The sequence below is a fragment of the Cydia splendana genome, chromosome 17 (assembly GCF_910591565.1).
Source record: "Cydia splendana chromosome 17, ilCydSple1.2, whole genome shotgun sequence".
Lineage (NCBI taxonomy): Eukaryota > Metazoa > Arthropoda > Insecta > Lepidoptera > Tortricidae > Cydia > Cydia splendana.
The window spans coordinates 3,178,534-3,205,491 of record NC_085976.1 but is presented as its reverse complement, the minus strand read 5'-3'; the positions used below and the strand labels follow the sequence as shown (position 1 = coordinate 3,205,491).

At 37.2% G+C, this 26,958-nt stretch overlaps 1 protein-coding gene across 1 annotated transcript in view; it reads right to left on the bottom strand.

Annotated features, from left to right (window-relative positions):
- The window catches only part of LOC134798686 (A disintegrin and metalloproteinase with thrombospondin motifs 7), a 117,931-nt gene that overhangs the window by 44,901 nt on the left and 46,072 nt on the right, over positions 1–26,958 (bottom strand). Inside the window, exons 3-4 of the mRNA XM_063771057.1 lie at positions 25,293–25,512; positions 8,945–9,107 (exon numbers count right to left, since the gene is read on the bottom strand). Coding sequence (XP_063627127.1) covers positions 8,945–9,107; positions 25,293–25,512 — 383 coding nt within the window. The remainder of the gene's footprint in view (positions 1–8,944; positions 9,108–25,292; positions 25,513–26,958) is intronic.

The following is a 26,958-nucleotide window of genomic DNA, read 5'->3' as shown; positions in this document are numbered from 1 at the left end:
TCATGGTGGGTCTTAACAAGGAATGGCAAGTCATTTATGTAGATAAGGAACAGGAAAGGCCCCAATATTGACCCCTGTGGTACACCCATAGAGACCAATGACCCAGGTGATCGCTGTCCATTCACATCGACCCTTTGTATTCTACCATTTAAGTAGGACTTAAGTAAATTCAGTGCCGATCCTCTAACTCCGTAATAATGAAGTTTCCTGATTAATGTTTCATGACAAACACAGTCGAAGGCCTTAGATAAATCACAGAAGATACCTAAAGCATCTCGTGACTCCTCCCAGGCATCGAAAATATGCTTAATTAGCTCAACACCGGCATCGGTTGTTGAGCGACCCCGTGTAAAACCAAACTGCTTATTATGCATCAAATTATTAACGTTAAAATGTCGTACTAATTGAGAAAGAACTAATTTTTCAAAAATCTTTCTAAATGTTGGTAGCACAAATATCGGTCTAAAGTTAGTGGGGTCAGAGCTGCTACCAGATTTAAATAAAGGAATAACTTTACTATGTTTTATTAGTAGTAAGATCGGATACTATAGCTGGATAAAATATATACGCTGTATATCACGTTTTTCTAATTAAAATTTGAGTCTAAAGTACCTACTGAACAAATATGTTCCGCCTGTGCATCTGAGGGTGCAGTGTAAAATTAGCTTTAAGGATGGCTCACGTTAGACCGGGCCGAGTCCGGGCCAGAGTTTCCGGCGCAATGTTTTCTATGGAAAGCATCACGTGATCGCCTGTCAAAGTCAAAGAAAAGTAAGCGCCGGAAGCTCCGGCCCGGACACGGCCCAGTTTAACGTGAGTCATCCCTTCCCCATTCCCTTCCCTTTTCCCTCCCTTGACTTGAATTCCCTTAACTTTGCGATATATCTACAGGAAAGACGCGGATAAGTTAAGCTTGCTATAAAATGTGTATGATATTATAATGGATACTTCACTGTGTTGCATGTGCTTACATACTTAGGCAAACTCAGTAACCTAGCAGACTAGGTACTAACAGAAAAAATAAAGGAGCACAACGTAGTAACGTAGAAAGTGAACGTGCTATACACAAACGCACGTCACTTTACGATGACAATATAGTTCTTATTATTATGCAGTTTAAGTTGAATTTCGTGTATCGTGGAATAGAATATTCGTATGGTGAAGTATCCACTCGAGATGTCCAGTCAGTCGAGTGTTTGTCTTGGCCTAAGTGGATATGAATGGCGGCGTTTCTCTGAACAATCTAATGTACTGCATATCCAGTATGAGATAAGGATCCATTGAGAAACGCCTTTGGATATAGACTAACGAAATATATGGACATGCTTCTCAATGAGACTTGTTTTGTAAATACTTAAATAATTAGGTATGTATTAAGAGACAGTATTGCACACATCGACCTAAGGATGTATTGTGGTTCGGTCGTACTAGACGACGATATACCTATACATATATATGTATATATGTATATATATATATATACTTATACTTAAAAAGTATATATATATACTTATACGTAAAAATATATATATACTTAAAAAGATTTAGAAAACATCCTTAGCTCAAGAACAAATAATCGTGATAAACATACAAATAAATGGCCTTATTGGGATTTATACCCTGATGTCTCAGGAACTCTAGATTCTTTGGCAGGGCCACTATTCACTAGGTTAGGAGGCTTTTGTAGTACTATCAAGAAAAACATTTAAAAAATGTTCATCATCAATAACTTGAGTAGTAGATTTAACTTTTTCTATATTGCATTACAATTTCAATAACTTATTTAAAATATATTTTTGCGACAATATAAACAAATTAGTAGGTTTCGCATTTAAATAGGAATAGGAATTAAAGTGCGGAAGAGATATGAATGAGTGAATATCCTTCTCTGTCACACCTACACAAGTAATCAAGGCAATGCAAAGTAATAACAATAATCAACTGCACATAAACGCATTGACTTTTACTTCCAGATTAACCCGCCTACGAATTATAAATTTATAACTTAATCCCTCGTGTTCATAAAATTCTAGATATGGGTAGTGAACGAGTAGGTACAAGTCGAATACGAATTATGATTACTAGTATCATAATTCGTTTGAGACTTAATATTCTTAATAATGTTTTTTTTGCAAATAATTGTCAAAATATAACGTCGTTATGTATGTATACCATAGTAGGGGAGCCCCAGGGGATTTTTGTGTTTACTCGAGCGCGTCAGATTAAGATATGAGTGATATCTTGCTACCCCTTGTAATCTACCTTTAGTTACCCCTTTTAGCCATCTATGTTGAGCCCTTGGTTGTTGGGGGGTTGGTGGGGGGTTCAACAAATTGTTAAGCAGATTGTGGATTTGGTCATAGTAGTCCAAATTAACGCTATAATTGTGCTATTACTAAATCTGATAATTATTTGCACGCATTTCCTTAATCTGACGGTTACAATGTAAAAATTAAACGTCAAACTTGTGTTCGTCAGATTAAGAAAATGCCTATAAATAAGTGTTATATTAAGTTATAGAAAAAATATAGCATTTAACTTGGACAAAAACGACCAAACCCACAAACTGCTTAACTATTTTTTAACCCTCCACCAACCTCTCGAAATTTTAAAAAAATTGTAGGCCCTTTCCGGCTCGCTGGAAAAAAAAAACTTTATATAAATTTTTTTCTTATCATCTAATATTTCGATTCCAATAGGTCTGTAAGACGTTCGAGTAACTACACATTTAGCATCGTCGGCTCCCCAACTAACATTGACGATAATATTTCGTGGACACTTGCACGCGCGATACAATTCCAAATATTATTGAATGCTTTATACGAATCGTATACTTACGAAAAACAATATAACAACAGTCATATTTTTTGCGATGATTCTTGAGAATATGACGACCGGTCTGGTCTAGTGGATAGTGACCCTGTCTGCTAAGCCGATGGTCCTGGGTTCGAATCCCAGTAAGGGCATTTATTTGTGTGATGAACACTAATATTTGTTCCTGAGTCATGGTTGTTTTCTATGTATATAAGTATGTATTTATCTATACAAGTATGTATATCGTCGCCTAGTACCCATAGTACAAGCTTTGCTTAGTTTGGGGCTAGGTTTGATCTGTGTAAGATGTCTCAGAATCAGAATCAGAATCAGAATGCTTTATTTGTGAAACCTAATATTTATTTATTTAATTATTTATTTATTATTTATTTATATAAAATCTGATGAGTACCTACTAAGGGTGGTATTCCATGTCCAGTTTCTTCTCACATTTTGCTTAGTGAGAGAGTGCGACGCAATGCACATTGGACCAAGAAATAAGCCAGGTAGAATACCAAACTTACCTACGCACATTATGCTAATGACGATTTTTGCAATAGCAATCCGTAGTACAATGTTCGAGGTTTTACCTTGAACGTCTACGATCACAAAAGGAAGTTATTCCGATGCTCGCCTATTAAATATTCAATTAACTTTTGAACGCAAACTACTAAGATTTGCATCTTAATGCGTACACGCTTACGTTAAGTTCCTACAATATGTTGTTCATTTATAGCTGTAATTGTTTGAAAGAGCTTAAGCACCACGGTTTCTTTAGTAAAGTTAGCTCTTTTGTTTAACAAAAAGGAGGAGCGCAAAGAGGAGCGAAGCCATTTAAAAACCTACGCATTTTAGTTAGTGATTCAATAATAAATGAAAGGGCTGAACCGAACCACTTAAAATACAATAAAAAGATTAAGCCTTTTGCTAGCATGGTTCCGCCAGGCAATTCTATTGTAATTATATAGTACTAAACACATTGTAGAATTGTCTAATGTTAGCGCGTGATTATTTAAAATTGAAATTCACACGGTATCTGTAATTTTTAAATTTTTTTTCAAGAATTAGTTATTTTTTGCACTGCTTCTGGCAATTGTATCTTATTGAACTGATGTAATTTTACTACATGTAATTATGAATACGTATAAAGTAGCTAAGTATTTTATGTTTGATATTAATTACAAAATAATAATTTGGTACCGATGCAATCTTCAATTTCCGTCTTGTAGGTACTTACCTACTTACTTACTTCAAGTAGAAACTTCCTGACGTCTGATCCTGAAGTGTTCTCAAGCGAACACAAATAGACGAATATCACCGCATAAATGTCCTATATAACAGTGTAACATGTTTAAACAATACAGAACCCTAACAAATGTTCCTATTCATAAAATGATTACACGCGCGCTTTGAACACCTAAAAATTAATGATTCGCAATAGAAACAAGCTATTAAGTGGCGGCTCTGCATTATTAATTTCATTCACCTGTCTGTCGGTTCATTCATTCAAGATTAGCACTACATTTTACTTTCACAAACAGCGTATTATAAAGGCACTATAACTCGAGTTAAGCCTTTTTTACACGGAATGCTGATATTGCCTCGCAACTCATAATCTGCCATGAACTATGACCGGCCGTCATTAATTAGAAATATTGTATTTACAAGAATTCTTTATTCTTATCACAAATACATTTTGTCGAGAGTTTTTTTATCCTTTTATCAAAATGTACCTACTTACCGAAAACATATATTTTTTACTTTACATTCTAAAGGACTAGTGTCCAACCGAAACTGGATTTTGCCGAATCGAAAGGTTCGGTTCTGTTCTAAGTTTCGAAATATGATTTTTATGCCGAAACTTGCCTAAACAGATATTTGGGTCGGAGACCATATTTCACACCTAGACTTAAATTTCGAGGTTATCAATCCTGGGTATTTTTTTCCTCCAAAACTTAACTCACAAAAAATATCCATACAATAATGAATAATTATATTACACCGATTCATTATTTTTAAATGATCACCGTGTATGGTCACACAATGACACTTACGTAGTAGGTAATTGGCTTGTTAGTCGGCATAGTTACAGTGATCAGTGATCAGGATTGTTAAACTAGTACCTGTATTACACCACGGTATAATAAAATTATAATAACATCCGTTTTTTGCTGCCATAATTCTAGTGGCAGAGCCGAACATAGATGTTCTGTCTTATTAAAATAAATGATTATTGTTGCCAGCGAATACCAGATTATACGTTTTATAATTTATAATTGTATCTGAACTTCTGAAGGCCTACTGCGAAAATCGAAAATCAAAAAATAGTGTTATCTCCCTCTCTATGGCTCGACTATGCAATTTGTAGAGACGCAGATAACGCAATTTCGACTTACGCCCTTTGATATCAAGGGATGTCAAATGCTAATGGTACCACCAACGTTTCAATGAATAAGATTGGACAGGAGGCGTATACCTAATTAATAAAGGAAACACCAACGCATATTAAGTCATTTATCTTAGTTTTTTTTATGAATGAGTTATAGTACGCTATTAGTATGGGCTTTTTTGACGACCGGTCTGGCCTAGTGGGAAGTGACCCTGCCTGTGAAGCGATGGTCCTGGGGTAAATACTTTTAACTTTAAAAAATCACGTGCTTTTAAAAAGCCCTTAAAACTTTAAAAAAAAACACATCTATAGATGGTCAAGCAAATCATGTCAGTAGAAAAAGGCGCGAAATTAAAATTTTCTATGAGACGATATCCCTTCACGCCTACATTTTTCAAATTTGCCGCCTTTTTCTACTGACAAGATCTGCTTGACCAACTACAAGTAAGAAAAATGTGTGGGACTGTCAATAAAATTAATCAACAGATTTAATTAAAATTACTAAAATTGTTCAGTTCAACAACTATACATAAAGGCGATATAAGTTTAAGTTTAAGAAGGCATAACATGCCGATTCTTAAAAAAAAAAACAGAATTTATAAATAACTGTGCGGACATAAAAAAATATGATTGCATTCCTTCTAAGGAACTAGAAATACGCAATCAACGCCCACTTTTGATTACTTCCATATCAATACATAAATAATTAATTAATTTTGAAATTCGCAACAGTACCTATCTCACTCATCGATCAAAAGCAAGGCCGCAATATTAAATTACGAATGTGGGCACAAGAGGAGACAAAAAAGCATTTTATTGAGCCGAATGATAAGTATTATTTATTTAAAATTATTATATGTAGTAGGTGGTGGAGAGAGGGTTCAGTAGACATGAATTATTACAGTTACACAGACCTACAGACTACGAGACTGTTAGGTCAATTCGAGTTTTAGTTATTCAATCTGTTTCCCATATGATACTGCTCTGAAAAGTAACGTTTTTGGTTTAAAAAATGTCACTTTTGACACTTACAGATTAGTATCGTATCGGAAACAGATCGAATAACTAAAACTCAATTTAGCCTGTTAGCCACTGCCAAGCCTAGTCAACAAATACTTCACTAAACAGCTTAAAGTTGCTCTTTTTTATGGTCTTCAGCATTTCCACTTCCAAACGGTGATTTCCGAGTTCCCCTCGACTTCTCCAAGAGACCATTTTCAGATCCTGATTTAATAGTGGGACCACCAGTAAAACTTCTAACTCTGCATAATACCTATTTCTTAAAAGGATTACTCGTAATGTTGAACCCTAAAACGACGAGTCGTAGTTTGCGCCTGTATCTGAATTAATTAAGCAAACACTAACAATGCCAAACTAAAATTTCACTTTTAACAGCATGTGGCCAGCCCGAGCCGAAAAGACGGGATTGAAAGTAAGAGTGCCGCATTGGCCGTCGAAAGCTTTTTTTGTGCCGATAGAGCGTCATTCATACATTCTGTGGTAGTGATCCAAAGGACTCGAGCCTTTTAGCTTTTTTTTTAGGGCTCGCCTCATTTCTTGACGCCTAAAAGGCTAAAAGCCTATTTAGCTCTTTAGCCCCCGAGCCTAGTTCTATTTAAGATCCTAGACTCTTGGGGCTAATAATCTTATTAAGCCCGGCCAGCCGGTCGGGGGCTAAAGAGCTAAATAGGCTTTTTTTCAGGGGCTTAAAGAGCTCCAAAGACTCGAGTCTTTTGGATCACTATTCTGTGGACGTTGTCACGTCTTTGATATTTGCGTTTCTTTATAGCTTGTGCCAGGCGACGCCGGTATCGGTATTGCAAGTTGTTTGTGCAACTAAAAGCACTTAGTAAATGTTACAGTAGCTTGTTGGTTGCGTGTTGGCTTTGTCGCTACTGACAGCGCTTCATTAGGTCTACAGTTTGTGTGTTGTTTAGTATGCTCATTAGAGTAGGGTTTTGTTAACGGAGTCTTTGACTTAATTTATTGACATCTACAAGTGAACATGGTGTAGAACTATTCAACAGTGAAATTAGGTCGGTTCGCGCAATCGGTTTTGCATCGTTATAGAAAATATGTGATTAATTGGTGCCATTAAGATTAAATGAAAACGTGTAGGCGTATGAAATTTCGCATATCTATTAGATGAATTTTCATTTATTGTAGAGTACGATCGAAGAGCCAAAGCTATCTGCGGTAGGAGTCGAAAGTCCCATGCAAAGCATGGTTAGTTACGAGTTACACAAATTATGGCAACGAAGGTGTTAACTAACGATGGATCGACTTGTAAATATATTAGGTAGGGTCCTAATATAATGATCAACTTGTATAATTTGACTGCATAGTTATGATGAATAAAGATATCGCTATTAGACGTTAGTAGCTGGCAGCATTTCGCGGCTCTTTGTGGTTAGGCATGCAAAAATGATTCCTTTATAACTAAGGTCATTAAGGTCATTGTAAATTGTTTGGTGCCTCACTAACCTTTAAAACAAGTGCAAACAATAAGGGTAATAATACCCATTTAATCCTACAGTATTCTTCCTAGCCGCAGGCATTTCTGCCAAAACTAACAGATAAACAAGAAGGATGGACCTAATGTTTCATCTTCAGATTTTTATAGTTTTAGGTATGTTAAGCCACGCAAGGCCGCGACGTGATTTATTTGAACTCTTCGTTTATAAATAACTGACAATAAAAATGAATCTTCGTAGACTAAACATGCATAATGCTTTTGGTTGCGGTTTGATGGTTTATTTGCTTTAGATATTTTAGGTTAATTGGCTGTCTTTGCTTATCTTTGGAAGTGCTGCGTAGTAAAAAGACGTAAAAGTGCTGTACTCCCTTTTGCTTTCATGTAGGTACATAATATCAACGAATAGCCCCCGTTCAAGGCTGCCTAATGTTGGGTAACTACGGAATCCGACACTGAGCAAGATCGTGGCCCAACATACACTTGGCCGGTTTTTATTATTAATGTTATCAGTTATCACTAAGTATAGGTCCTAAATACATATTTATAAGTTCTTTCTTCAATAATCATTAAACTGTTGGCCAGACGGTGGCGACCACAAAACATCAATGCTTCTGTGTGGGCTGAGCATGAAATTTAACAGTTTGTCCGAACTGTGAACCACACGATCAGGTAGCGCTCTGACCAACACTTAGTGGTCGCCGTGTGGTAACAGGCAGTCTTAAAGAAGCGCAGTCTGGTACCGCAGACTTATGAGAAAAGACCACACGCGGAGTGAAAAAAGATTTACGAAGTATTTTATAGACCACTGATTTACTTCCGACTACCAAGGTGCCACACACAGACACAAATTCATACAAAATCGACCAATGGAATTTATAAAGACAAAAAATATCTAAAAGTGATAACTACCATAAGTAAAAAGTTTTTATAAGACAGTGCCACATAATAGGCGCTTTGCTAAATATGTACCTATCAACTCGTAAATAAGTTGACGTCCAGCTAAAGTCTACCGCGCTGTCTCGGCAAAATAAAACATTTATCAAGACATCCTTAAATTTTTCGCGTCACCGACACATTGCCGCTCCATAGGCTGGGCGTATATTTATTTAAGTTTCAAGTTACAATTTTACAAAGTGTAAAGCGGCAAAATACTGAGCTAACACCTCTTGCCAAGTGCGTGTTCAATGTACTGTGAAATTGAAACTTGTAGTTTTACAAAATGGGTACCAGTTTGTAATCTTGAAGTAACAAGATAAGTAACTTACCAGTCCATCACAGGCCGAAAGCGCGACCCTAGATTCGGGCTGGCCCCTAACGGAGCCCGTGTAGTGGCACCCAGTGGCGCCCCCTTGCGGCCTGTGCCGCGTCCGCTCGCCGTCGCCATGCCGCTCCACAACCAGCGCCGGCGCAATGAAGCTCACCGACGGCCTGTTGACAATCACACTATAATTAGTACCTATAATGACTCTTGACTCTTGAGGGCGTTTTAGAAAAGTATCGGCTATGTGACGCTATTTTTTTGACCCTCCTGATAAAGCTAAGAAGCTATTTGGCATGATAACGTTTGATAACTTAACAGATTTCTGCAGGTTATCAAGGTACGTAGCTGCCATACGCGTCACAAAGTAGACCTGTAACTGACTTTAGATAAACCAATTTTTTAACAAGCAGATCTATACGTCTGCGAGTAACTTGACTTTAGGTAAGTATTATAATAGCATCATACATTTCGATTTCAAATAATGAATTAAACTGATAGCAAAATGATTTAGAATATGCGGGGAATTTGAACAGATTCTGAATGATCTCTACGATCCAATCGTATAATTTATGATGAATTTTTTCAACGATTTATGAAGTGTTGCGAATTAATGTGCCACATAACTATTTCTCCATTCCAGAAATGTAAGGCATGCCTGGCATGATTTCTACCCGCTACGATCCTATCTCCACATGGTTCACATTTTCTGCTTTATAATAGTTTACCAAGAATTTCAAATCCTAGTTCCAGTAGCAAGTCTTAAACGCTTGCACGAGGCACGCACTTCTGTTACAGTAGAGAGTAACTTCTGCAGTGCTCGACACACAATACGTCCTTTTACATTGAGTTGTGGAAGTAAAGGATATTTTCTCCACAAATAAAATGAAAGAATCCGCGGTTGGACAACGGTCTACCGATTAAATCGAAGCTTTGGTCTGTATGACACGTAATAATTGATTACGACCGGCCTCCTCTCAAGCTTATTTAAACATTTAATTTAAAACGCCAATTCACAATAAAATAATCTCGAAGATTATTATGATTAAACCCGAATCTTATCATTGAATACTGTTAAATATTAATATACAAAACGAACGCAAAACATTCAAGGAAATATGTATTTTAAGCTTTAATACCGGCAATATTTGAATGCAGTTCGCAATAAAATTAAAAGGTTAGATAAAATGCTTTCAACTTTTATATGTTATTAATATTTTATTATAATCATTAAAAATTGTACTCAATGGCAACTTGTGGCTTAGTGAGTTAGCCTCGAAAGTTTGACTTATGCCTCGCAAAATGTGTTCATAAAACTTCAGAAATTGTAGGTAGGACTGATTTTTTTATTGTTTTATACGTATACAGTTTTCTGACAAAGTCGTGGGTAGGGAATGCAAATCGGTTATTTTTTGTATGGAAATAACCGCGGTTTCGGTTAATAACCGATAATTTCCATACAAAAAATAACCGAAAATAACCGATTTGCATTCCCTAGTCGTGGGTCACTTCTGTCGGCTATCACCCAGTTTCTACGGCCTTCACTGGGCATAAGCTATATTTATGCCAAATTACAAACCGTCTATTCCAATAGTGAGGCCATGGGACTTAATCAAACAAACAACTGAGTTTCTGGGCTAGTAGTTTTTGTCGGGATATTACGTTTTGAACCCAACTAATCACAGAATAAATAATAGTACTAGGCCTGCATCTGGGTCAAACATATTTTATAAAAAGGTCATTTCTGAGAACAATTCAATAAAAGTTTATGACCAAGGTTATTCTTATTTGAGTCTCAAGTACTGAAAAAAAAACCGACCAAGTGCGAGTCGGACTCGCAAACGAAGGGTTCCGTACCATTATCTATAAAAACGGTCACCCATCCAAGTACTGACCCCGCCCGACGTTGCTTAACTTCGGTCAAAAATCACGTTTGTTGTATGGGAGCCCCACTTATCTTTAGTTTATTCTGTTTTTAGTATTTGTTGTTATAGCGGCAACAGAAATACATCATCTGTGAAAATTTCAACTGTCTAGCTATCACGGTTCGTGAGATACAGCCTGGTGACAGACAGACGGACGGACGGACGGACGGACGGACAGCGGAGTCTTAGTAATAGGGTCCCGTTTTACCCTTTGGGTACGGAACCCTAAAAATGTATCCCGCGTGTTCTTTGCGATATCTACAGGAAAGATGCAAATGAGTTAATCATACAATAGAATATGTATTGTATGATCCGTTTCTTAAATTTGCTGATAAAGAAACTAGGTGACATTTAGGTACAATAGGTACCTAAATGCAATTAGCTCGTAAATAGACAAAAGTAGGAATGTATTTACATTCAATGTGAAAAAATAATAACAGACAGAGTTAGAGTCACCTAATAATATTGGCATATGTTAAAAAGGGTCACTCGCGTTTTTGAAGTAAAACATTCTTACGGCCCAATTCGAACTTTTCAGTTAATAGATGATCTAGAAACGATATTGATTGGATATGTTAGTGTCAAATGTGACGTCTCTTCAAACAAAAACGTTCAAATGTGACGTTTCTATAAACAAAAACAAAGAGAATTGTGCAGTCAGTGACTGCGTCGCTCAGATAACGCGTGTGGCTCTGTTGAAGCTACTCGTTATGGAGTGAAACATGTCGCGTAGGTAAATTTCGACTTATAAAACGCGAGTGACCCGTTATATTACCCACCTATATTTAATGTCTCACGGAAGTTTTGTTAATAATATTGGATTACCTAAGCCCCACACGGTACCTAAAACTTCAGATCTATCGATTTGTTTCTGTAAACTAACGAGGAAAAATTGTCGAACGTTGAGTAATGTGCGGCGATAGCAATAAATTGTTCGTTTTAGCGCATATCGGCCAAGGGATCTGACAACTATGGCGACGACCATAAAAAGTAGATGTCGCACAGGGTCAAGATTTATCGAGCAACAGCCTTAGATACCGCGGAATGTACCTAACGACTTCAAAAGCCTTCGAGAAATGGCGAGGACTTGTTGCAGATTGTCTTTTGGCACAACACGCTTCACTGACCATTTTATATTGTGGCTTTATGTCGATACGAGAAAAGGTTCGCAGTCTGGGTATTTGCAAAGGATTGCTGTTTGTACGGAGGGCCTACCGCGAAAACATAAAATCGAAACTTAGTACCTAAAATTTCCTAGAGATGTAAAGGTCTCTAGCTGTGTAACATATAAGACCCTTATATGACCCGTTAAATATAATCAAATATTCAGAGATGTAAAACGTCAAGTTGCCAACCTATTCACTAACTAAAAAAAATCAACACATCGACATTAAAAGCTCTATATCAATTTGACCTTATCTGATGACCATAGAAGTAACTTTATCCATTAGCATCGATAAAAACAATCACTATCTTAATGGCTAGCAGAAGCCTCTACACTCAAACGTGTCAAAAGTTATATTGATAGGTTATCAGTGATCAGTAAGCAGTGATGATCAACAATTTTATTTCTATTTGTCCGTTTTTTTGTGGGTACTTAAACGAGCCTTCGACTGATTAGTTGTTCCTATCGCTTACAAACGTTTGCGCCTCAAGCATTACTTATAGGAGGCTGGAGTGAGTGGCGTCTTACGTACGCGAACAACTCGCGAACGCGAAGCGAAGCGGCGCGGCGCGGCGCGGCGCGGCGGGTACAAGGCGTTCGCGTTCGCAACGAGATCACCCACGTAGGACAATTATATATGTAAGTATCAAAAGGATTGATTCACCCCGCGCCGCATCGCTTCGTGTGTTGTTCGCCTACGTAGTACGCTGCGATAGCAACAGGCACTTCTGTTTCACGCGACAACGTTTAGAATAATTGTTATTTGGGTCAAACTAAGACCCAAACATAGACCCTTCGCTAAGTAGCCACGAAATCAGTCTTCTGACTACCTCCCAAAAGTAGCAGATATGGACAGGGTAGGGATCTTTCTGACTACATGAATACGGTCAAGATTACTATTATTTTACTAAGTATTAATATGTACATTAATGTAAATAGTTCTATCTATTAGAGCGTTCCATCAGTCTTTTCCAAAGGCGTCAAAACTCGCACCGTCATCTCTAAAGGTCTACCGTCGCGTCGGATAAATAAATATTACACAGAATAAGGCGTCTTCGATCTCATCGGAAATGAGCTATCTCTTCCAGACAACCTTTGCGCTTAGTTGTCTCAGATCTACGGGTCATCTTATAGTGGTGTGTCACTCCTTAACTATAACTAGTTAATAGAAGGGAACGCAGGCCCAGGGCTGTCGATCGGCAAACACATCGGCTAAGCACACAGATAAGGCTCATTACGGCAATTAGTGAAGGTAAACACGGACGCCCCGAATACGTGGACTCGTGTTGACACAAATGTGTGCATCTGTACACATTCATGCGTGTGCCCACATTGCCCACTGGACGGGCGCCATGCTTAACGTAAACTTTACTAGGTACCTACTAAGTATCTATCAATACGACTACGTCTGATCAGCAGCTCTAGTAGACTAATAATACGTTTTTATGTGGATTTCTCTGAAGTGGATGACAGCAAACAGGTCTATTAACAAATTGGCAATAATTTGGATTCGGGAGATAGCATCATGCGCTATCTTATCACTAAAGTTTTTAAAATAAGTATGTGTTGTGGGCCGCCAGTTTACTACTTTTCGATCCGACCATTAACGGGTTGACCGCCACTTGAAGGGTTATTAGGCTACGCCTATTTAGGAGAATGATACCTATATGTTGCGCCCTATGAGAATAGTCGTCTCCTCAATCAAGCAAAACGGTTCAATTATGTATCTACATTATCTACAATATCTACATGAGTAACTGTAATAGACTAGCATTTGAATGAAAATGCGTAGGTAGTTCAGTTCTTAATAGATGCAAATAAGCATTGGCGCAGATAACACTTAACGTGGAGACCAAATTATCTGTTAAGGACGTAAGTGACATATTTCTGCCTCTACTGTCCGCTCTTTCTTTTAAGGAGCATAATTAAGTCCAATAGGTATGACTGATAACTGCCGAAACGTGATTCTGTATTGTCAATTTGATACGGTTGTCTTCTTTTTAGTACGACTTTCAATAAAAAAAAAATAAAAAAATATTTCAGACAATTGACAGTCCATATTATAATTAAATAAAATTAAAATTAAATTAAATTAAAATCACAATTAAATTAAAGATTTTCAATCATGTCATCATCAACTTTCAAGATTCCCATCTTAAATGCCGGCAACGCACTTACAACCCCTCTGGTGTTGCAGGTTTCCATGGGCGGCGGTAATCGTTTCCCATCGGGCTATTCGTCTGCTCGTTTGCCTTCTTTTTCATAAAAAAAAAATAAGTGCGAGCGAGAAACGAGACGTCCTGATTGCATTTCATGACCACCAAGAACAGCTTATCGGCTCGATTCGGAAAATGAATTAGATTTCTACTAGACTTCAACAAGTTACGATACGGATAATTTAAAGATATTTGTAAGATAGATATGTCAAATTTGACGTTTCCGCGATTCTGGAGGTCCTCTTAAACGATTTCGACAAGCTATGACTTAGATATCCAAGTCACATCTAGTCGATATCTAATGTAGATCTAGTTGATCTCTAAATCGTCTCAAGATCTTGTGATTATCTCGAAATCCGAATAGGCCTGTATGCCGCTTACTTTAATTGGTCCTCATGATCAAGGTCGTATCAAAACAATATGAAAACCATTATCAAATTGTCATAACAGCAGTAGCCTCCTGAACAGGGTGGGTGCTAATTTTATCACCAGTAAGATCCTTATACGTTTAGGCGACATCGAGGCCAGACCTTTTACACTAACATAGCTACGATTAATTTAATCGCTTATCATTAACATAAATGTCAACACGAATAAATCATGTAATAGGCACTTAGCGGTATACGTTACCTAAAGCAGTATCGGAAAATCATCATAGGTTTTATGTAAGATATTTGATAAACGGTTGGTACGCAGTTAGCGCATAGCAAGGAACCTAGCGTTAAAGATACTAAAGCTAGTAAAGCTAGACATATTTTTTTTATGTTTTTTTTTTTTTTTTTAGTTGGTTAATATTTATTGGGTAGTCACGAATCAAAACTTTTTTTTTAGTTGGATGAGTTGTTTACTTAAAGGCATCGGAAGATTATCACCTCAGAAACCTTAGTTTAAATTTCATTTGATAGCATGACGAGCGTTCGCGTTTGCGTTATGTCTATTTTTGTATGAGATTTTGAACAGCGCGCCAAGCGGGACGTTTTGGAAACTCAAAATCCTATACAAAATGACACTTTACGCAAGCGCGTACGACAGTAAGCTGTTGAATGAAATTTACACTGGGGGGACAGATAAATCTAGGCTACTGCATGCGAGTATACAATATTTAATTTTGTTATCTTATTTTGGAGAAACCCTTGTAGCAGTGAGACACTTGCAAATGTGTATTTAGTAAAAAATACAATTGGTATGTTTAATAAACTTTGGGTTAAAATGGTTAATATGTGTCTGTGGCGCAACTCGTAAGCAGGGTAAAGGAAATTCCCATTGGTGACTTTGTAATAAGTATTAGGTAATTTTATTTCGTATTTAAGACTAATTAACTAACGATTTTGTATTTGTATTTGTATTTGTATTTGTATTTAAGACTAAATGTTACCAAACTTCGTAGTTTAACATTGAAATTGAGAAGCTTAAACAGTTTGTACGTTTTTCAGATTTTTGTCTTGGTTATGGGATTCCATCCAGTTTAACGTCTCAGATTTACCATAATTGTGAATTCCAAGTTTGCCTCGTAATAATCACACACCCTCAGGCCTGCTATTTTTTGTTCTTTTGAACTACTTTGACACTTAAAATCTTATAACAATAAGTCATACAGAGGTTTTTTAACTCGGAGCTGCACAAACTTGTAAGTACTCATTTCCATGTAACCTTAAAGTCTAAGCAAAAAGGTTAAAATTCGCAGACAAATTTCAGTGGCTCGAGGGCGTTGTAATTTTGGCGTTATGCAGCCTTTTGTTCTTTTATCGAACCTTTTACGAGGTCCTTGCACTTGTAAGTCTTGTAATAAATACAGTTCGAACAAGAGTTCAGCGACAGGGTTTAGCTGGGGTTTCGAAACTTGCAAGTTTAAACTGCATTTTCTTCTTAACTGGTGCTTTAAAGTTACTTTAATGCTTTCGCAGTTGCCTTAGAATTCTGATTTCAATCGGTAATTCTCATAGCTCAATAAGCTCAATTTTATTAGAGGGGATTTACAATAAGTGGCTTAGCTAGGTTGTGATTGATGGTCTATTCTGTTAGTTTAATATAAAATATAAATATACCTATTTTATATTCGTCAATTGACACAAAACGTTATACTAGCTATAACGTTTTGTGTAATAATTCTACAGCGTAGCTTTTCAAGTCAATCTAATAAATATTATCCTTTTACATTACCTACGAGTATACGATTTCTTCTTGTCTAATATGGGTAAGAGTATGTGTGGGATGGGTAATATGGGTGGTTAATAGAACATGCAATTAACGGTCCTGCTAACTGTTTTATTTTAATATGCAAACATTATGACTGTGTAAATTAGTATAATCAAAAAGTCATTTTCTCAAGCTTTCTATGATCTTAAATTAGGTACTTAGGTATTTCATATCCATAAAATTAGATTCATTTATCACCAAGTAGTCTCAGCGGCTATGAGTATAAGTAGTGATTGCGTATATGTAGTTAATCATAGCAACATCAGTAAAAAGCGGTTTACTAATTGACTATATTTTACACCAGAATTTATCTATGACTTTTATCGAATAGATTAATTGAAATCACCAAATGGTCCACCATCGAAGTAAACCCTCTTGAAGTAGTCTTACTTTTGTTGGAACGTCCCTTTTTGTGATTTTGAAATGATTTCAATTTAACTTCTACACCGATTAAAGGTTCATTCATTGAAGTTGAACTGACAACCTAAATAAATACTTGGCAGTAACATAAACATAAATTTGTTTAAATTACGAAAAAAATACAATTTCATGTAGTTTTATGTACTTAACTCCAATAACATATTTGAACTTCTTGAACGACTGGAAAGCGGATATCGATGAATTTAATATAAATTCAGCGGTAATTTTACCGAAATAAAAGAGCTCTTTCGTATCGAAAAATACCCAAAAAAATATTCTTCGTTTAAAAGCAAGCTACAATAAATTGTATCCAATGGTATATCTTATAGACGTATATTATTATTTATTGCAAAATAACCGGTCAGCCGCACGTCAGTTACTGATTCGTTAAGTGTTTTGCAATAAGGAGATTTTCGTGGATAAACGAATGAAAACAAACAGAATTTCAGTGCACGCGTACGCATATATACGTAGAGTAGAACTGCGATCAGTTTATTGAAGAAGGTTTATAATTATAATTCAGCCTAATATATACGTCCCACTGAGGGGCACAGGTCTCCTCTCATGCGCGAGAGGGCTTGGGCTATAGTCCCCACGCTAGCCCAATGCGGATTGGGGACTTCACATACACTGAATTTCTTCACAGATGTATGCAGGTTTCCTCACGATGTTTTTCTTCACCGAAAAGCTAGTGGTAAATATCAAATGATATTTCGTACATAAGTTCCGAAAAACTCATTGGTACGAGCCAGGATTTGAACCCGCGACCTCCGGATTGAAAGTCAGACGTCATATCCACTCAGCCACCACCGCTTGAAAAAGGTAATAAAATAATAATTGAATGTGCAGGCACTACTTGCTATTAGTTTTACGACCGTCATATACCTAGAATAGAATAGAATATTAATAGGTACCTTACCTAAGTTGTTTTCTCTTTGAGTTTACTTGATACTTTTCGTAGTAAAATCGTTTTACGTTAATTTACTTTGATTTTAACGGAATATGAGATCGAAATGGGATTAGCACCAGTAATAAAAATCTATGTTCTCCTAATAACTTAGTACTTAATAACCTCTATATCTGTAAATGTAAAAGTATATGATTGTACGCTGACGTCAAAATATACTCACTCTTAAGAATTTTATTCCATTAAAATAAATCTGAAAATGTGTACATACTGTATCAGATATATGTAACAGAGAATAGAGAAACCTACAGCGTCAAGTAGTGTAGACGGTGTAGTAAGTCCTAATATAATTCAAGCAGTTTCTAATATCTTACTCGCAAGAGACTTTTAGGATTTTATAATTTCTGCGCCACTTTTTTATTCAAATTTTATGTCATTTATACTCGGAACCAACGCACTGTGTTCAAGTATTGCAATTCGTGCCTTTAAGGAAATAAGGCTGTATATAGTTTACATATTCCCACGCCTGAGTTGGCTTAGCAGTATATTAAGAGACATGGGACGCGTCTAGAAAGTACTGAATTAAATAGCGATCAAGTCGCTCCCATGACAACTACGTTTTCGGTATACCATATTAGGTTCGTCCCCGCTACGGAGGATTGCGCAATGCTTGCAATATTCATCGTTCATTGTATTACAATAAATTGCCCGTTAAATATGTATGAACCGAACAGAGTACACCGCTTTCAAACTGAGTTTTTGCTCTGTCGCATTGAAGATGCACATACTTATGCGCACGTCCCATTTCGTTACAAGTGAGTGTCATTTATGACCTAAAAATCAAGGAAAATTGATTGATCGTTGTGTTTTAATTTTTGTACTCATATGTTCCGTCAAAACAAGGCGTATGCCTTTTGCATGGCTCTCTTTTCTCCGGATTGACTATGTAGTTTTTGGAAAAAAATAAAGTATGGAAACAATAAAGTATGGAATATGAATTACGGCTAAACCTCCTAGGATTCGACTGTTAAATTGGTTGGATTCTAAAAGTACTACCTTAATGCAATCCAAAAATTCTAGAATAATTTAATAAAATTGTTATATGTACCTACTTATTTACAGGAGACACACTAATAACATATCTCGTCAAGTCAGCGTAACTCGGTAATAATTGTGATAAATTCTCATGGACCATTCACATACGCGTCACACTTGCACTTGCCTCCGCTAAGGGTATTATTATCCCGTTGCATTTAACTTTCTTATGCGCCAAACCGTTACCTTAGCGTAAAAACTGCACTTACAGCTTCCGAGTACCAAGTGTGAGTGATAGCAGCTTCCGAGAACCAATGCAAGGCGAAATCCCACTTCCGCGGCCCGCTTTGATCACTTGGCTGTCTTTCCGAATGCGTACCGAGCGGGCGAGTTGACGGCTCAGTAGGACCAGTATAGTGTCACTCTCTCACAGTATCAGAATCAATATTTTAATTTTATTTAACTAAATGGCTTCTTATTTTATAGCGTGGAAATGTTAAATGTTAGCTTTTAAGAAAAATGATTTTGGACACGTTTGGAAACGTTTTCTCACTTTTTTTGTTGAAGAGAAGCTTATTTAATATTGTTTGATGTAAGAAAATCTACAAAAAAATATGACATACTTTTAGGTAGTTCTGCTTAGCTGTATTCCGGGCTTCAGAGTTCAGATCCTCAAAAATGAGCATTTCATGGCGGTGTTTTCAAGAATCTAAAGATCACCTTACACTGGTCCGCGCTCAGACTCGCCCGTGTCAGAATAGGCCTGCACCCGACAAACGATGTCCATGATTGTCGCATAAATCTCCTCTTCGTTATGCAACCTTATCTGACATGCAATTAGCCGAGACGGTAGGTACGCAGGACATCGAGCTGTCCATGTGCGATTAAATTAGACGTATGAAATGTACTGACGGATGGATTGCTTTTTAGGGTTCCGAACCTCAAAAGGAAAAAACGGAACCCTTATAGGATCACTCGTGCGTCTGTCTGTCTGTCTGTCCGACCATTCCCCCCCCCCTTTATCTCCGAAACTACTGGGTCTAAAATACACAAAATAGTTCTTTACCTATAGATGACAGGGAAACCTATTAGAAATGTGCAGTCAAGCGTGAGTTAAACTTAATTACTTAGTTTTTTTAATCCCGTTCCACATAAAAAAATACATTGTTAATTAAAAATTGGGTAAGGTACGGAACCCTTGGAACTAGTTGGAACGCGAGTCCGACTCGCACTTGGCCGGTTTTTTAGCATCAAGGCCGGTGGGCATCAGTCGCGATTATGGTCCCGGGTCGTGAGAAATGCCATGAGACCTACTCTAACCTAATGTTAAATGTAAATGTTTTACATGGCTCCCTCTCAAGATTAAGCAAATGTTAAAGAAATACAAAACGGCGATTTAAACCAGGTTTTTTTTCTATCATAATATGGCAATAAACAGTAAGAAATATAACTCAATCAAACACTAGTCTCATAAAATTTTCCAGTCTACCTTGTATCCGTCCAGACCCAGTGAAAGTCAACATGCCAATGATTGCCAAACTACCATTAATCGTAGATAAAAGCAAAATTGATAGATAAAACGAACGATTGTCCCGGGATAACGTTAACAATGAGTCGCCTAATCGCGAACATTGATCAGATTCCTAATGCGTGTCCTAGAGTGCTATTTACCTCACTCGATCACGAGATTATTTAATAACAAAAGTTATCAGTTAATCTTGTGAGTAAGGCGTTACGTGAGGCCGGCAAATGACTAAGAGAGTTGTAAATTACAACTAGCTACGATTACATAGACCTGTATGAATCAAGTCACCTATTATATTTAATGTAGCTAGAGACTATATACTGGGGTAAAATATAGGAAAAAACAAGATAACTATTTTACAGTTTTCCCCGGATAAGTGCCCAACCTAAGGTAGCCCTAATCTGTAGGTATTTACCTCTTTTAAACTTATGTTTTTACATTTACATTTATCCTTATGCCTTCTCCACAATTAGGCACCCTGCTGGATAGTGACTCATTGCGGGTGTCCGTTGCTCTCCGCCTGGGCTGCAAGGTATGTGAACCACATATATGCATTTGCGGTACCATGGTGGGGGCCGACGGCCACCACGCTCTGAGTTGCCGGCGTTGTGCTGGCAGGCACCCGCGTCACCATGCCCTCAACGATATAGTTCAGAGGGCTCTCAGGTCGGCGGGCATTCCGTCGGTACTCGAGCCTCCAGGCCTTAGTCGCACGGATGGCAAAAGGCCTGATGGGCTAACGCTCGTACCGTGGGAGAGAGGGCGGTGCTTGGTGTGGGACGCTACGTGTGTCAGCACCTTCGCCGCCTCGCATATCAGTCGCACGGTGCGCGCGGCTGGAGCGGCGGCCGAGTCTCAGGCTGCAGTGAAGCGGCAGAAGTATGCCCCCCTGGGAGCAGGTTACATTTTTGTCCCTTTCGCGGTAGAAATGGCGGGCTGCTGGGGGGCGGACGCGAAAAACATGGTGCGCGACATAGGCCGTCGACTTAGGCAGAAGGGGGAGGACCCCCGCTCCGAGTCGTTTCTGGTGCAAAGGCTATCCATAGCCATTCAGCGCGGCAATGCCGCGAGTATTATGGGCACTTTTGCACCGGAAGCGTCTAGGAGCGGCAGCAATGTTTAGTTAGTAACTTGTGTGTGTTTAGTTTGTAAGTATGACTAACTGTATGTATGTTTTGATATAAATAAATCTTAGTTTGCCATTTACATTTAAAACTTTTATACACATAAGGAACGAGTGTTGGCCGTCCTGATAAAAAGTAGGTACTTACCTAATATTTATATTAATTTTAGAACAGCGACGAGTTATTTCAAATCGTATACCGGGAATAATATCTGATTGAGTATAATTACCTTCAAGGCGTAAATTATTCGCATTATTTAGGACAAGAATGTTGTTACAGCGCCCGATTAGGAAATCATTATATCTAGCCAAAGATATACAAGCTTTAGGCTCGCTTCGGAAAATAGAACTAACTAACAACGCGATTATTGATAATTAACAACATGTTTTCAAAGGAAGTTTAGTACAACGTAGTGCTACTTGTATTAAATGCATTACCCCGTAGGTATTAAAAAATAATTTAATCCAGGCGAAATAAACCCTATTTGTAATTTTTTTTCTTCTGCCAAATTGCAGGACAGTTTGTTGGCAGAGAGGAAACTCCCTTTAAACATAGATGGGTAGACTTAGCTAATTGCCTAGTTAATTTTTAAGTACATACATCTTATTGTGGTAACTTCAATTTAATTTTGTTTTATAGAAACATTATCATTTTCACATTTTTATTATTGCATGTGTATCTTATATCTAAATCCTCTCTGTACCTGCCACGTAGGAGGAGGTTAAAATATGAGACTTTTCGAGTGGGTAAAGGTTCCAAAGATTGAGACAAAACAGCAAAAATGTCTGACACATCATCAAAATTAGTTAAGCTAATTTTGCAATTTAATAGGCATTGTTATAAGGGTCAGGCTTTCCATAAAATCAATAATTACTATTTTACTGTCCGTCTATCTTGCACAAGGTAGTTTTAGCTTCATATTGCTTTGAAACTAACCTCTGAATTCATAAAATTGAGCAAACCTTAGTTAAATTTTGTCCTTTCTAATAACCACAAATGTCAAACGATTATCAAGAGCCTATTAGATTTAACAATCGTTAATATAAAACGCCGTAAAATACTACAATATTCAGAAACCAATGTTTAAGTTTAACGCGTAGATTGAAAAGACCGGCACTGAGTTAATACAGATTGACTGTTAATATTAACCGAAATAGCTCAACTAATTTATTATTTCCAGTATCTAAGTGCGATGGATTAGGCGAGCGGCCAACTGCTTGTCTTGAATTAATATCTCGTAGATGAAATGTATTATGATTATTAAAGTAGCCATTGTCATTTATAATTTAGATGACCTGAGACAATATTACATCTAATTTATTTAGATGTGGCTTATACGTGTCGTGTCACCAACTGTTTCTTTACGTCACCGATCACAATCAGGTCGTTTTATATTTCATAAGTAATAAAATATAACCTATCGGGTCGTTGTAGCTAGGTACCTATATATATATATATTAGACTGATTAGCGTTTGTATTTCATGGTGAGCAATTTGTATGCTCAGACCACTGATGTGTGATAGATATGATTTAAGCCATTTGCTAGAAAATATCACAAACGAGCTATCATATAGCTAGTCATATATTATGTAGCCGTATATGTTGACCTAATTTCATAATTAATAAATAAAATAAATTCTATTTACACACTACGTTAACAACTACTATAAATATGTCTTCGCTAATCTCTGCATAAAATCTAGAAACGTAAACAAAAATGAAATTGCCGCCGATGTGCAATAGCAGCAATTATGATAATCCAGGATTTAAGAAATTACATAATAAAGATCGTCTTTCGTAACTCGTTAAACAATCTAAACAACCCAGAATTCAAACTTTTTTCTTCAGTTTTCTTTCCGCTCTGGCCATTAATAATATTCAAAAGTAAACAAAACAATTTAAATTACAAACAAACGGCCAAGTTGAATAGGAAGGCGGAATTTATTAGTATGTTATTATGTTAATTGAAGTGCGCCTAATTATCACATTCGCGTGTATAGATAATATATCACCTACAGGCGTTATGACCAAAGACAAAACGACACACCTTGTACAGATTTACGCTTGATTTGGTTCCATACATACATATAATTAATTGTTATTGATTATTTGAATGTTTTTTTGCAATCTGTCAACTTGAGTAGGTGTGTGGTCGGCAAAAAATATAAGGCATTATGTTGCACCGAATTAACAGATAAAGGTTAATCGTGTGTGACATAAAGTCACAGCGGTGGTGGGTGACATAATGATGTGGAGACAGTTTTCAAGGTCTAGTCTAATAAAAAAACGTAATTGATTCAGGAGCTCTAAATTTCAGTTAAATTTATTTAAAAAAAACTTATTGACGTTACCCGTATTTATTGAATAAGAAGAATCTAGATTTAATTACAGTCAGTAACGGTGATTAACAATTAAACTCTCTTATTGAAAGCAACTAAAGTATGTATTAATACAACCTCATTCCTTTTAGAAGTCAATTAAAAATGTAACAAGTCCAACACATTCATTGAAATCGCCTTGTATCGCAACATTCGGAACACACGATACTAAATTTATCCGCAGGTTACCTACATTACATACAGTACGTACATACTTACATAGACTCTTTTACTAAAATCATACTCCGGCTGCTCCGTATTCGGGTAAAAAACTATTCTGTAGGTACCTACTTATAATCAATATTCCAATAACTTTTTAGAATTGAGAGATGATTCGCAAAAACAGCTCAGTAACCGCTATCTATTATTAATTTCGTGTCTGTTACCATCGTTATCTCACAGATGGCATAATTTAAATTATCTTAATTTCACATGGTTTAGATACCACAAGAGACCTCCCAAAAGGAATATAAAATACTCATTCAACATACAAAGTAGTTTTACGACTTTTTATTACAAACCTTGAACTTGTGACTTGAATTTGTATGATTCAGTAACAAATCGTCGTGAGATTGATAAGTTCTAAAAATAGTACTGTGTGTTGTTTTCTCATGACTTTTATGAGTTTCTTTACTGATTGGGTTGTGTAATTGACAATTCAGGTTGTTGTGATAAGCAAAACAGAAGTTGGTACGATAAACGGGTACCTAAATGATGAAATCACTTTTTGTTAAGTCCACAAAAAATGTGTCACGCGACATTTATATTGTGCTCATGACAGCAACTAACTTATCATGTTTTATTGAGGATACGGTCACGTCTCATAGCGCTTATTCAGATTACTTTTTTTGTTCCTAAAAAAGTAAGTAAAAGGTTCATCACCTCACTAGCTCGGAAAGACTCTCTTTTTTGTTGCAAATCGGCTCGTGAAGGTTCATTTTTTCACTATAGTAGCGTGTAGAGTGGAAAAAAAGATTTCAACGTATTCTACAACACTAATTGCTTTTCCACTCAAGTGGATTTATTAAAGAGAGCTTATGGTCACAAATATTGATTGATAAATAATTAGGTAAAATAGCGTAGACTTTGCTTGAGATCTTTTACGTCTAGTTTTATCCTCGCACTCATGAGGTTAAAATATGTGTAAAAAATTAATAAAACGATTTGTGAGACTAGTAGCTTGAAACAATAACAACGCCCAGGGGCCTACTTTTTAAAGTACCTACCTACATGTATAGTTACTTGCTGACGTTTCTTCAAACAAAAACGTCACTTTTGACACTGACACATCTAATCCATATCGTTTCTAGATCTATTGATGTATCTTAAAGTTCGAATCGGGCAGTAAGTCTTAATCTACATAAACAACAGATATTGAACAGTAAAAGTATATAAAAACATCTAGGTATGAAAGGGCTTATAAAAACGAAAGGGAAAAAGGCAATAAGGCGAAAATAACTCACCGCAAATCCAGCCTCAACTCCCGCCCATCAACAGTGAGGTTATAGTGCACGGCGTGCGGCAGCGCGTGCTCCGCGCCGCGCACGTCGCGCCGCGCGCGCGCGTGCCCGTGCTCGTGCGCGTGCGCCACCGCGCGCGACACCAGCCGCCCGTCGCGCGTGACCTTGACCGGCGTTGACACTTGCACTTGCGAGGGATCCAGGTGCGCGTGCGAGTAGAGACCTGGAATGAGGTGTTTGGTGAGAATTCTGAAAAAATGCGGGCCATCACCTTATTACATATAACTTAGAGTTTAGGATTCAATGAAAAATATCAAGCATGTGAGTGTATAAAATCCAAACTGCTCTTCTATGGACTTCATTCACTTAATCCGTATACCTACGTCTACCAGCGTGTCTTTAAAGTTATAATAAATAAAATAAAATAAATAAATATTAGGGGACACCTTACACAGATCAAACCTAGCCCCAAATTAAGCAAAGCTTGTACCTACTATGGGTACTAGGCGACGATATACATACTTGTATAGATAAATACATACTTATATACATAGAAAACAACCATGACTCAGGAACAAATATTAGTGTTCATCACACAAATAAATGCCCTTACTGGGATTCGAACCCAGGACCATCGGCTTAGCAGACAGGGTCACTATCCACTAGACCAGACCGGTCGTCAAAATGAAACTCTTTCCCAGAGAAATACCAAGATGGTGTTTTTAAAAGGCCTGTAACCTGAAACAGCTGTCTGCCATTCTTTCTAACAACCATATTTGTTAGAAATGGAGGCAAACAACGATTACTGGATTACATACCTTTTATAAATCTAGAACCTCTCTAGAAAACGCGACCTAATAGAAAGAATCTGTAACCTTTGGCATTCCAGAATAAAGACATATAACTCAGGGCATATATGGTATGGCCATTCAGTGAGATAGCTGGTGGCTGGTGCCACAGAAGTACCTTGTGCTAGCACAACGGTCTTCGGTCTTCGGTTTCGGACGGTTCGGTTGAGACTGGGAGAGCCGGGAGAGGCTCGCAGAGCAGCGGACGGAATGGCACAAACGTGTTGTGGAGGGTCGCAAGTTTTGTGATGAGACCTGGTTCGCCACACTCGCTGACAAGAGGCAAAGACGACGACAAGGTGTCTCAGTACCGGTTTCCGCAAACTTCTCCTGTCAGACCTGTGGTAGACCATGTCGGTCTCGCATCGGTCTATTCAGCCACCAAAAATGGTGTTTCTCCGGTGTTACACCATAAATCGTCTGCTATAGACGAAAAGACCTATGATGATATGGTATGGACTCATATGGCAATTTAGCTTACTATGAAAGTTTCCAAATTATTCCATAAACATATGTATACTATATACTATAGCTACTCTGAATAAATTTATTCCAAACAGAAATAGCGTAGGGTAACTTGTTGATCAATGAAACACTAAAAGTCCAAGCCTTTCTATCTCTGGTGTTTTTAAAGTTATGAGTGTGACATTTCGTATGAAGATAAACAATTTCGTTGGCTATCATATGGCATTCTTGGTTTCTACTTATCTGTAACAGTTCCTGTGTTATAAGCTTTTTTTTTAAAAATGAGTTTTGTTTCATTGTGTACTTGTGCATGTTTTCAATGAAACACTCTGATTTTTACAGTGAAACAAATGTAA